At 39.7% G+C, this 11256-nt stretch overlaps 1 protein-coding gene across 7 annotated transcripts in view; it reads right to left on the bottom strand.

The window, feature by feature from the left end:
• Window positions 1-557: 557 nt before the first annotated feature.
• ATP10B (ATPase phospholipid transporting 10B (putative)) overlaps window positions 558-11256 on the bottom strand; it is a 67730-nt gene continuing 57031 nt past the window's right edge. For all 7 annotated transcript variants that reach the window (XM_064161753.1, XM_064161754.1, XM_064161752.1 and 4 more), the window contains 7 exons: window positions 10794-10870; window positions 10118-10243; window positions 8550-8750; window positions 6689-6769; window positions 6474-6578; window positions 5845-6032; window positions 558-2874 (listed from right to left, as the gene is read on the bottom strand). In XM_064161753.1, the coding sequence (XP_064017823.1) occupies window positions 2367-2874; window positions 5845-6032; window positions 6474-6578; window positions 6689-6769; window positions 8550-8750; window positions 10118-10243; window positions 10794-10870 (1286 nt within the window). In that variant the 3' untranslated portion in view covers window positions 558-2366. The remainder of the gene's footprint in view (window positions 2875-5844; window positions 6033-6473; window positions 6579-6688; window positions 6770-8549; window positions 8751-10117; window positions 10244-10793; window positions 10871-11256) is intronic.

The following is an 11256-nucleotide window of genomic DNA, read 5'->3' as shown; positions in this document are numbered from 1 at the left end:
GTGTTATTTGGTCACCTCTCTAAATCCCACCCTCTGTGATCATTATCTTCAAGAGTCTCTTGTCCCTGCATTTATATTTTTACTCATCAGTGCTGCTTGCAAGTACCTAATCATGCTACATCCTGCCCGCAGTCACCTTACCCTAGAGCAAACAGCTCTGTACTCCCACATCACCTCAAACTGCAATCAAACAAATGAATTAAACATTGCAGCATCAGCCAACAAAGTGACAAAACATACACAGTTCATCCTTGGGAAAACTGGTTTCTGTGCTGGAGCACAAGGCACACCTCTTTACACAGTTTAAAACCTTATTTTGTATTTCTGAGATATCTAAGAGAAAAGAACAAACTCAATTCTTCCCTTTGCTTTTTTTTCCCTTTGGCCTTTTCCCATACCTGGTCATCCCTCTTGCACATTCATAGAGTTGTGTTACCTAGTTTACATGATAAGCACCCCTGTAGTGTGGCCTCTGAAAACACAAATTTGCCACTTGTGGGTGGCAACTAGAAAACCACTCTGCCCCTGCTTTAGTGCTCTCAATAACACACCAAGTCTCAACCACATTGCATTTATTACTATAAAAACACTTCACATTTTATAATCAAATGTCTAAGGAATTGACATCATTTTGAAGTTCACAAGAAGTGGACCATTTAATATAAAAACATGCCTGTGAATTGTAAAGGCCTGATCCTAGGTCTTATCACCCAAGGTCCATTGCCAGCAAGTGAGGAAACATTTGAGCAATCTCACACCCCATTAACAATAATCTCAGTTATGCCTAATTCCATTCATTTTGTACATCACACAAAAAAACACCCCCAGAGCTCTCTCTCTGAATTGTTTTACAGCTGACAGTACTTCAAGAATTCCAGTTCTATGTGTGCTCTTGCTCTGGCTCATAGAAATCTCAGTGGCAGGCATGTTACTCAATTGTGCCTGACTTGCTTTTAAGTAACTTCTTGAATATGGTTACAATAATTATTATAATACACAGCAGTTAAATTAGTGTTTCCTACACGGGTTATTAAACAGATCACATACTGTGATAGGTAGTAAATAGCTAAATTAATTTAGCATGTATTAAAAAAAAATGACTAAAAAAACTACTTAGAACCACAAAAAGTAGACATGGCTTCAATTTAAAACATAGTTAAGATTTCATCCCACCTTGTAAAGAAAAACTTGGCTATTGGTCTTACTAGTCAACATTTCTATAAGAAATACCAAAGTCACCTTCCATTGCATTGCAATAGGTAGTGATGATGGTGACATGTTATGTTTTTTTTCTTGCATCTTTTTGCCCTGTGATACTGAAAAAGGTGACTCTGTTATGCATATTTAGGCCATTCTGCACCGTGTACTTACTGCAGTGTGATTAGTGACCTTCATATGTTGCTTGTCCAAATCTCCATTGAGATCTCCATCAACTACTGAATGTAACCAACTGTGGGGAGGAGCATGATTTATACTTGATTGAATCCAGCAACACTACATAATAATGTGGAAAATAGAAGGAAGGAACTGAATTTCTAGATGAAAAAGCATGGACAACTTTAGAATTCTGCAACATAAATCCTTGAATTTGACTTGTTTATCGGTCTACTTTTGTTGGTATGAAGAAGTAGACCCCACTTACACCCAAGTTAGCTGATGTAGTTCTGTTTTAGCATTCTTCTAATTCAAAACCTCAGTTTTCCTTATTTTAACAGTGTCAGGGCAAACCAAACCATTGCCTGCATAAAAATACTGAGCTTACTGTTCAGAGAAAACAAACTATAGACTTGATATTATTATATAAATGAAGTCAATATATTAAACCTCAGATCATTCTCTAGTCTTATTCAGAAGCTGTTATTCTGAAAATATCTTTAATACCAGGAGGTAACATATTTTGCAGGCAGAACTGTAACTTTTAAGTTAGTAAGTTCTAACTTTGACAGTAAAAGCTCAAGCAGAATGTGTTGCTGTAAGACGCAGCTTAATGTAGAATGGATTTTCTTTCTATTACCTCAATAGCATAACAACATTGAAACATCACTAGTACAATTATCCCTATTGCTATGAAAGGAAAATATTCCTTGATGAAAGAAAGTAATTGTACATTTCTCAGCAACTCTATAATGCTCATGGAACATTCCTCTAATGAGACAAAAGAAGGTAGATCAAGAAGTCATGTAATGACAAATCCAAACTATATATGCACTTAAGAAAAGTTGCATATTAGAGGCATTATTGCACTAGTCCACACAGCTCTCTCCCCTTCTGTAGTGAGCATCATCATTAAGTATAAAGAGACTTTTTTATTTTCCCTATGGTATCTTTCTCCACATGGGCTGTGGATCCCATTTTGGAGTGTTTCTTCAGAGTGTCACTGCACTCACAGATCGCCGATGGCTGCCGTGGCTCAAGTTGTTAGTATTAGCTTTAGTTAGTTTGCCACCGTTCTGTCCTGGAGTTGTTACTCTGCTGGTGACAGCGGGGTAATGGCCAGAGAAAGGTCCTGCTGAAGCCTTTGTGGCAGTAGATTCTTCCTCTGCCCACCTATTAAAGAAATAGTAGCCTTCTTCTGGTACCTGTTTCCTGAGAGGATTCACTTCAGACATGGGAAGTCCCTGGCTTTCTGTGTCTCCAGGCATAGCTGCTGTGGCTGCTGGGTGTAAAAACGGTGACACACATAAGTTGCTCATGTTCTGGCAAAGGTCTTCATTAGGTGCAGGTGATGCTACAGATGCACCAGAAGTAGTTAGTTTTGTTGATCTCAATTTCTGGATTTCAAGGTCCCGTTGCTCTTTGGGAAGTTTATCTATCTGCTGTGCTTTCAGAAGCAGAGATGTTCCAAAGGTTCCTTGCAGAACATAAACTAAGAGCCTGATGAAAAAGGAAGAGAAGGCATTGTGTTACCAGTGCTTCTGTCCATAATCTGCATCACCTAACACCAATCCCATTGCTAATTTTCCTTCCTATACAGGCATCTGGTAGACACCTCGTACAAGGTAGATGGAAGCTGACTCCTGTGTCTTTATGCAACATGTAACAATATACTTACCTTGACCTTAATAGAGTCAACTAGGTGTATATAAATACTAAATAAATAACAGTGCTGTCTGATTGCTGAACAGATCCAGAAGGACACACAGAAGATCACTAAGAGATGTAGCAACTGAGGAGATTGGATTATATTTATAGTGCTAAAACAAGCTAAAGAAGGACTCTTAATTTGATAGATAATACCAACCTACAAATTAAGAAACCTCAGCTTGTGGACTTGCTCAGAGAGGCAGTAAATAAAATGTGCCCTACCTGCCCTTTGTAGGATGGAGAACTTATATAACTGTATATTGTGTGCAGTGAGAGAGCACACATCTTCTCTCTGTGTCAAGCTAGTTTTGTCTGAAAACTAAAGTCTCTTGCAAAGCAACTTGCTAAGAGTGTTTGACCTTAACATAGATGGCCTCAATATATATTTTAAAGCAAACATGAGGACTCTTTGAAATTGTATTAAGAAAGCTGCCACTTTCACATCCTGCTGCTAAATGCATGCATAAATAAGTATAACAAGATTAAAAAGCCTAACAAGCTTATTACAGAAAAGGCTTTTTTAAGGCAGTGAGTTTTGCAGGTCTATCTGCATGAGTAGGAGTGGATAAACACATACTGGGCTAAGCCTGCGCTCAGGCTGGTCAGTCCCATAGCATCTCAGGTCTGGGAGCTGTGCGGTTGGACAGCTAAGAACACAACTACAGAGGGCCTAAGTCCATCTGTGCGGATCTAGTATGGATCATATTGGCCTGTCTTTCATCTCAGGTTGTCTTCTGTAAAAGTTGCAGGTGAACCAGGCAAGAGGACAGAGAAGGAAAGGAAAAATTCTGTCTTCCATCCTGTTCAAGCATGGTGTGGAACTTAGTCTTGATCCTTTAGTGCTGGGTTGAAGGTTGGGCTGGATGATATTCCAGATCTCTTCCAACCAGAAGTATTTTGTGGGCGGTTTTCACTTGCTCCTGCCCTTCCCACAGCCCTGTGGTGTGTGAGATCTGTAGGACCTCTGCAAGGCTTCCTGACAGACCACAGTCTGCCTTCCAAAGCTGTATTTTGAAATCCTCCAAGGGACATAGCGCCTGGCTTTGCCAATAAATGAACATGAGATTCAGATGCTTTTCTTCTCGGACTCGAGGGTTTTAGTACCTTATGTTGTGCTGTTCATGTCCCAAAGCTGAGTTCAGAGGCAGCTTTGAGATGCAGATGCACAGAAGATGCAGTCTGTGCCAAGCACTGCCAGACTGTGCTCCAGAGAGAGCCTGCATGCAGAAGGGACTCTGGTGAGCACCTGCACAGTGCCTGCAGGGTCTCCAAAGTGTCAGCTAGCATCGAAGGCAACAGCAAAAGGAAGAACCAAGGACAGTGAGGATTTTAACAAAACCTCTTAGAAAGAAACCAGAATCTCAAGGTTCCAACTGATTTCTGAAGGAGATAGTGGGGGAGCAGACAGCATGGTGAGATGAACCAGCTGAAACTTAAAATCAAGTGTGTTTTAACAAAAGGTGTTTTCACCACTGCTATTATATGCTGGCACAGCTAGGTTGTAGCAGAAACTAGGGGCTGGATAATAATCTGGGATACCTATGTGAAGGAACAGAAGTACTCCAATTTTGAATATATCAAGATATAAATCTTTAAGCTCAATGTTCTGCTGAGGCACCACCAATGTTAACCTTGCTGAATTCCCAAGATGGATGTAAGAGCTTTCTAACCACTTTTTTTTGGATGTAGCTCAAGGTCAAAAATGACACTGTGAATGAAGGCTGATAGGAAAACAAAAACCACACAGGGACACAACAGACTGGAAAGAGATGCCCTGCCTAGGAGACAAGAGACCTTACTGAACTATGTGTTGTTTATCCTGACCTGAAGTTATATAACATGAAATCACAAGAGCATCTTAACTCAAATGGGCAAATAATAATGTGAAGAAAAATATTATCTAGTCTTGAAAGGTTCATTTTTTTAGACAAAGTGAAAGCTCAGATTCTAATGCCTTACAGTACCTACAAAATCAGATACTAAACATATTTTCTTGATTTCTGCAATATGCTGCACTACTTCATGACAATTAGGAAGAGGAGGAAACATTGAAGATAGTCAAACAAGCCCATTACTTCCATTGTTCAGGCACACATAAGTGGTGCAACTCAGACAAAGCTTAAAGAATGATTAAGGTAGTAAGGTTAACATACACATATATGGGAACAGGATCATGTTCTCAAATACTTTTTAAAAAGCAACTTATCAAAGTAATTATTCCTCTCCAAATATTATTCAGTCTCAGTTAAAGCTATCTTTAACATAACTGATTTGTTGCACAGTGTAAAACTATAATTCAGAAATGCAGAAACTTATTTCACATAGAAATATTGTTAAATTTGGCTTAGTAATGCACTGTAATGTGCTTAAGAAACAGATTAAAGCATATAGGAGTATTTCAAAGGCTTGCCTTCTAGCCTTGATCAGCAAGACAACATTTTGTCTGTGATAGTGAACAATTACATAGCAGCTTTGTGCTGGTAAACTTTGAAGCACCCCAGAAAGAAAGGTTTTCCTGATGGGAAAACTAAAGCAGCAGATATATAGTGACTCATCTAGGGTTATATAACTGGATAAGCAAATGGCTCATGAACTGGAAAGTTGAACCCAGACATCTGACTTCCACACTGATAACTCATCCCCATACAGCACACGTGCCCCACATATCACATTTCTATACACAACATGATTATGGTTATTTCATTGGAATGACTGCATGTCCCCAAAATGAAAACTGAGAGGAAACTGCATCACTCAGACCTTGGCAAGAGTGCGATGACCGGGGTAGTAAGGCACAGTAACCAGAAGGTGGGCTCTGAAAGCTGTCTCTCCATAATCCAGTATGGGTTGTTGGGAGGGTTGCAGACCACACAGGTGGCATTGTAGATGAGAGAGAAGACGAGGTAAAACAGCACACTGCCAGTCATTGTTACCAGGTGGTACAGGGTCTGTAAGTAGAATTGCAGGAAATTACAGCAATGCTTGTGAGACTCTGGCTCTGGGTGTAAGATAGAAGGTTACAAAGGCAGGCTGGGAAGAACATAAGCAATAGTCACTCTACTGAAAAGTATAGTAGGAGAAACTCCTGGAGATTAACTTACAAAACAACAGCGACAGCGAATACAGTTCTTCAAGAAACATATTCTCATATATTGAAGTATGTAAAAACTGTGTCCTGCCCTGGTCCAAAGGCACAGTAGAAACAAAATCTGTTGCTGTGCACATGAAGGTATTATCCTGAGGGTAATAATTCTGGCACATTGTGAAATCTCTGTGCATCTGTTACTTGCTTTTTGTGACCCAGAATTCAGGTAAATGACTCTGAAAGACAATGCTACGCAGTATGCTATGGTCATAAAAGAACAAAACAGGACAGGTGAAGTACATACCCATGTTTTCATTTCTAGTGCCTGGTGTAAGAGAATGGTCAGGAGGGAGATGGTGTTGATGGAGTTTCCAAAGGAAAACACGTCTATGTCAGAGTCTTTGTACGTCTAGAAAGCAGGCAGACAGACTGTGATGAAACTTTGCTACTCAGAAGTAATTTTTTCTATTTTTAAAAGGGTGATAGGAGAATGAGAATATTAATGAGCATGGCACTTACCAAATAGGGAACAAAGAAACAAATGAGGCTCTGATAGAAGGCATCCAACATTGTAAGAGCAAAGGCCGATAGCTTGTATATCTGCAGGAGTTTATAGATAACAGTCATTGCGATGGGACACACATCTCTAGTGCAGACGCAAGTGCTGTCTGTTCTGCTTCCATTCACGCTACTGATTATAGCTAGCTGCTATCCCTTCATGAGTAAATGCCTCCTGAACAGCTGGTTTAGCCCCAAGGCTTATCTCATAACAAGCATTTTCTATGTGTTAAATAAAGACAAACCTTAGGAAGATGAGCCAGTCAGCTAAGTTGGATGTCGTGAAGCCCTATCCCTCCTCCAACAATCCCATTCCTCAAAACCTTTTCCAAGCAAACCTCTTCCTAGAGCTATAGAACTGGTCAAAAATCCTTCCTGTTAAGATTCATTGTGTTGAAATCTCTATTTTGTGACATTTTAATCTGACTACTGATCATATTTAAACTTATCTAGTGATCTGTGGGGCCACGCTTCCAGGGAGTGGGGTGCATCACTGGAGTGACAGAAGGCTAGGCTCCTGCTGTTTCACTTCAGACAAAATATAGAAACAACAACCATGACCTCTTCAAAATGGTAAAGAACATATATTTCACATGTATCTGAGGTCTGAGAGCTCCTAAGAAAAGTGATGGGAAATCTCACAAAGATTTCTCAAATTCTGCATTCCCTTGCCTGGGTTTTTCAGAACACAATGTGAATCCCCAGTGCTCATCAGTGCTAAGGAAGCACAGTCTGGGATAATGAAAGTTGGTGTTGGGAAACAAAGAGCAGAGAAGAATTCCTAAGTGCCCTACAATTTTGTGATGTAAAACTAAAGCCCCTTCCAATTTTGTTTATTAGCATTTTAATAATTTTCATTTAAAGATGCAAAGGCAATTTGGGAATAAGTGTGCTGCACTCTGTGCATATGTAAACCCAGATGTGTATGCCTGTATATGTGTGCTCCTTGCAAACACACGGAGAGCAGACTGGTTCTCTAAACCTGGCAGCCAAACTGAGGTGAAAACCAACGTATTTCCTGTGTGTTTTCTGAGGGTTATCAATACTGACTATAAGAACTAAATAAATGAAACACTTTATGGCTGGAAGAGTGAAGACAGCAATTTTGGATAAAATCCTGTATGTATTTACATATGTATTTCTGAACTTCAGAGCAGAAAACAATGTTGGGTTGTTTACCAATGTAAGTGTTTACATTTTCTTGTCACTTTTCCTGTAATCTTTTCAACAAGCATTTCTTCTTCAGTGGGTTGAGACTGTTTGAAGCATCAAATCTGAGCAGAGTTTAATCAGGGATCAGCTAGATTATTTTACCCTTATTTGTTACAGTTCTCATCTTGTTTTATCAATTTTTCCCAATGCCTTCACTGAGAAATTGCATATATATCCAATGGATATATGTCCAAAATGTGTATGCATATAAACATAGACATATTTCCTCCATCATCTCTTCAGATCAGGAACACCAAACAAAAGGCTGACTCACTACTGACACATAACTTTACTCATTAGAATGCAGCATGATGGTTCCAAACTGAATTGCTCCATATATCTAACAGCAGGATAAAGCTTCCCAGTTACATATTCCAACTATGACCAAGCACCCAGCCTCGCTTCCAGGAAGCAACTTTGATCATAATGTTCCTTACCAGTTCTTCTGACAGCTACAATTATACCTTCTTTCAGTGACCATCAGTAAACTAGAAACCATAAAGAGGTCATTTGGTTCCAAGGACATCTAAACTCTTATTTCCTTTGCAAAACCAACCCCCCTGGTGGTCCTTTGGCTTATTAAGCAGTTATTTCAGCAGTCAAGACATACCTCTGAATTTTGTCCATTTTTGTACAGCTGAGGCAAACCCAGAAGTGTTTCTGCAGAGACATGTCTATCCAGGACTCCAAAGAGAAGAGGGGGCATCGAGGTGAAGAAGAGATTGAAAAATATCATCTGCCAGTAATCTATCATTGTGCTGCCTGAGAACCCACAGAAGAACTGGTACCAGAAGAGCAAGTTGACATAGCTCTGTGGAGAAGCAGATACAAAACCATCCTATTACAAGCTGAACTGTGGCTCCCCACTTGGGCAGAAGCACATTCTTCACACTGATTTTATTTCATTTTTCTTTAGGTCCTGGGTGTCATGAAGCTGCACCTTTCCTGTGGCCTCTCCTTTACATCCTCTTTCCCCCCCACCCCTACTGTTAAAGCTGATCTGGATCCTTTAGTTTGCAATGCATAGGTGGTCTATGTCTCTCATAATTTCACCTGTGAAGTTTATGCAAGCACATTTATTACCAACAGAGACATTATTTTGGTTAATGGTGCCACCAGGCAGCTTGGCACTTCTATTCCACAGAGCACTATATCTTAAGGGTCTACTTCACATCAATCCACTGTGATGCAGCTTTTTAAAAAGCCATTTGGTTCCTTTAAGAAAATATCAGAGAATAATTAAGTAAACTGTTCACAGCTCTGAGCAGCAAATTTTAAAATCCTTTTACAGACTGCTTGTCCATCCAAAATCAAAGGCCTCCTGTTCCCTCATAGTACTTGGAAGATAATAGAGCAGCAGTAGCCCAGTCTGAAGAGCTACTTTACATTGCAAATAAATACCCTTTGGACTCTAAAAAGATATCCAGTCAAGGAAAAAAAAAAGTTTCAATTTCTACTATAAATTTTAACAGTGATAAGAAGTAATCCTTATTCAAAACAGCTATTAAAAAATTCCAACAGACACTTCAAATTCTAAGCAAACATTTTTTCATTCTTGGTGTATTTCATGTCAAACAGCCTTGTTTGCACAGTCCTGTAAAAACTGTATCACTATCAGGTTTTTTACACCTCACATTATTCTTCAATGCACAGCTCATTTGCATATACATTAAACTTTTAATAAAAATGCCAGATATGACTGCACCATTACTTACAAAGTGGTTCCTATCAAATTACATGCAAAAAAATGCAGAGGCTTCACAGGCAACCCAATCTTTGGTGCAGAGTCATCTCCTGCATTCTAGCACTAATAATCTCTTCTTCCTCATGCAAATTTTATTTTAAGGCTCAGGGGTATTATTAATAAAGTTTCTTGAACTACTGTATATAAGTTACTAAGCCTTGAGTCCTTTTTCCCCTCTGGAGTAATGCTATTTTAAAGCATATTTAGAACTCACATTATCCTCACTGCTTTATACAGCACATCACTAAGAGGGAGGCAGCATACTATAAACTTGCAAAGGGAAGAGACAGGAACTGTCTCTTTTTAAAAACTCAGAGAGTATAACCTGGAAAAAACAAAACAAGAACACCCCAATGCCTACACCCTTCCACCCCTCCCTTCTCTAGACTGAATCTTTGCTGGGATGGACATTTCCAGAAGCTTAACAACCTTACCACGTTTTTGTAGAAGAAGTAAATCACCATCTTAGCCAGACGAGCGTAACACCAATGTCCATGTACAAGAAGCAGTTTCTTGAGGTGCTTAAATCGGGCTATTGCAAAGTCACTAGCCATCACAGCCTTTGGGGGAAAGAACACAAAGTGATTCATAACAGACTTGATTTTCCACCCAGTGTGATGAAGTTTGAACCTGAGCATTGGAATCATCTCTTAGTACTGCATGGTCTGGAAAACAACAAAGCCAAACCAAAACCATGCAAGAGTCTAGAGAAAATAGTTGGAAGTTTTTGATCGCTGCAGAAATTGCCACCTTAGGGAATAAGGAAGGGAGATGCATGGGAAAGAGTTTTGGGCATCAAACCCTTGTAGAGAGTGAACAAAACCTGGAAATGAATCAGAAACCAGATGCTAACCTGACACTGGCCAGGCATCTGCTAATTTTCCAGGCTTATGAACAAACACACATTTGTTCATGCATGCTAATTGTTGGCTCAAAATGCTCTTTTTTTTGGCTGGACCCATAATCACAAACTGCATATTAATTTATGACTGTAATAATGCCAACTTACATTTTGCAGATGACAGGCAAGAGTACAGGGCTGCTGTGAAACTCACTAAACAGCAAGAGACCACGTGACAACAGCAGAATGGAAATGAATTGAAGGGATACCTGCATGCCTTCTTGGCCAGATATTCCAACTCCCACATCAGCTGCTTGAATCATGCTTACATCATTTGCGCCATCGCCTAGAATGGGAGGACAGGAGGGAACAATAAAGGTGCAAGAAAGGGTTCTTGATATTAAGTGACTATATCAGAACAAGAAAATAAGCCTAGAAATACTAAGTAAAGGCTGTTCTTCACTGCCTTGCATCTTAACTGGGGTAATTCATCATCGGGTGATCATAACCTCTAGGCTCTGATATTGGTTGGAACATTCTCCTTCCCAAGAGACTTGGATCCACCAGGGCTAGGCCTGACACTGCAACCAGCTGGGTGGTGGCACAGCCACCATCTACATCTGCATTGTTTCACACATTTCTGCTTGGTGAACTCCACATGCTCATCATCATGCTTTGAAGCACCCTACTTCTCTGACTTCTTCAAATTATACTATAAATTTGATTGCAGTT

This window comes from Pogoniulus pusillus, chromosome 22 (assembly GCF_015220805.1).
Source record: "Pogoniulus pusillus isolate bPogPus1 chromosome 22, bPogPus1.pri, whole genome shotgun sequence".
NCBI lineage: Eukaryota > Metazoa > Chordata > Aves > Piciformes > Lybiidae > Pogoniulus > Pogoniulus pusillus.
This window is presented reverse-complemented; position numbering and strand designations above follow the sequence as displayed.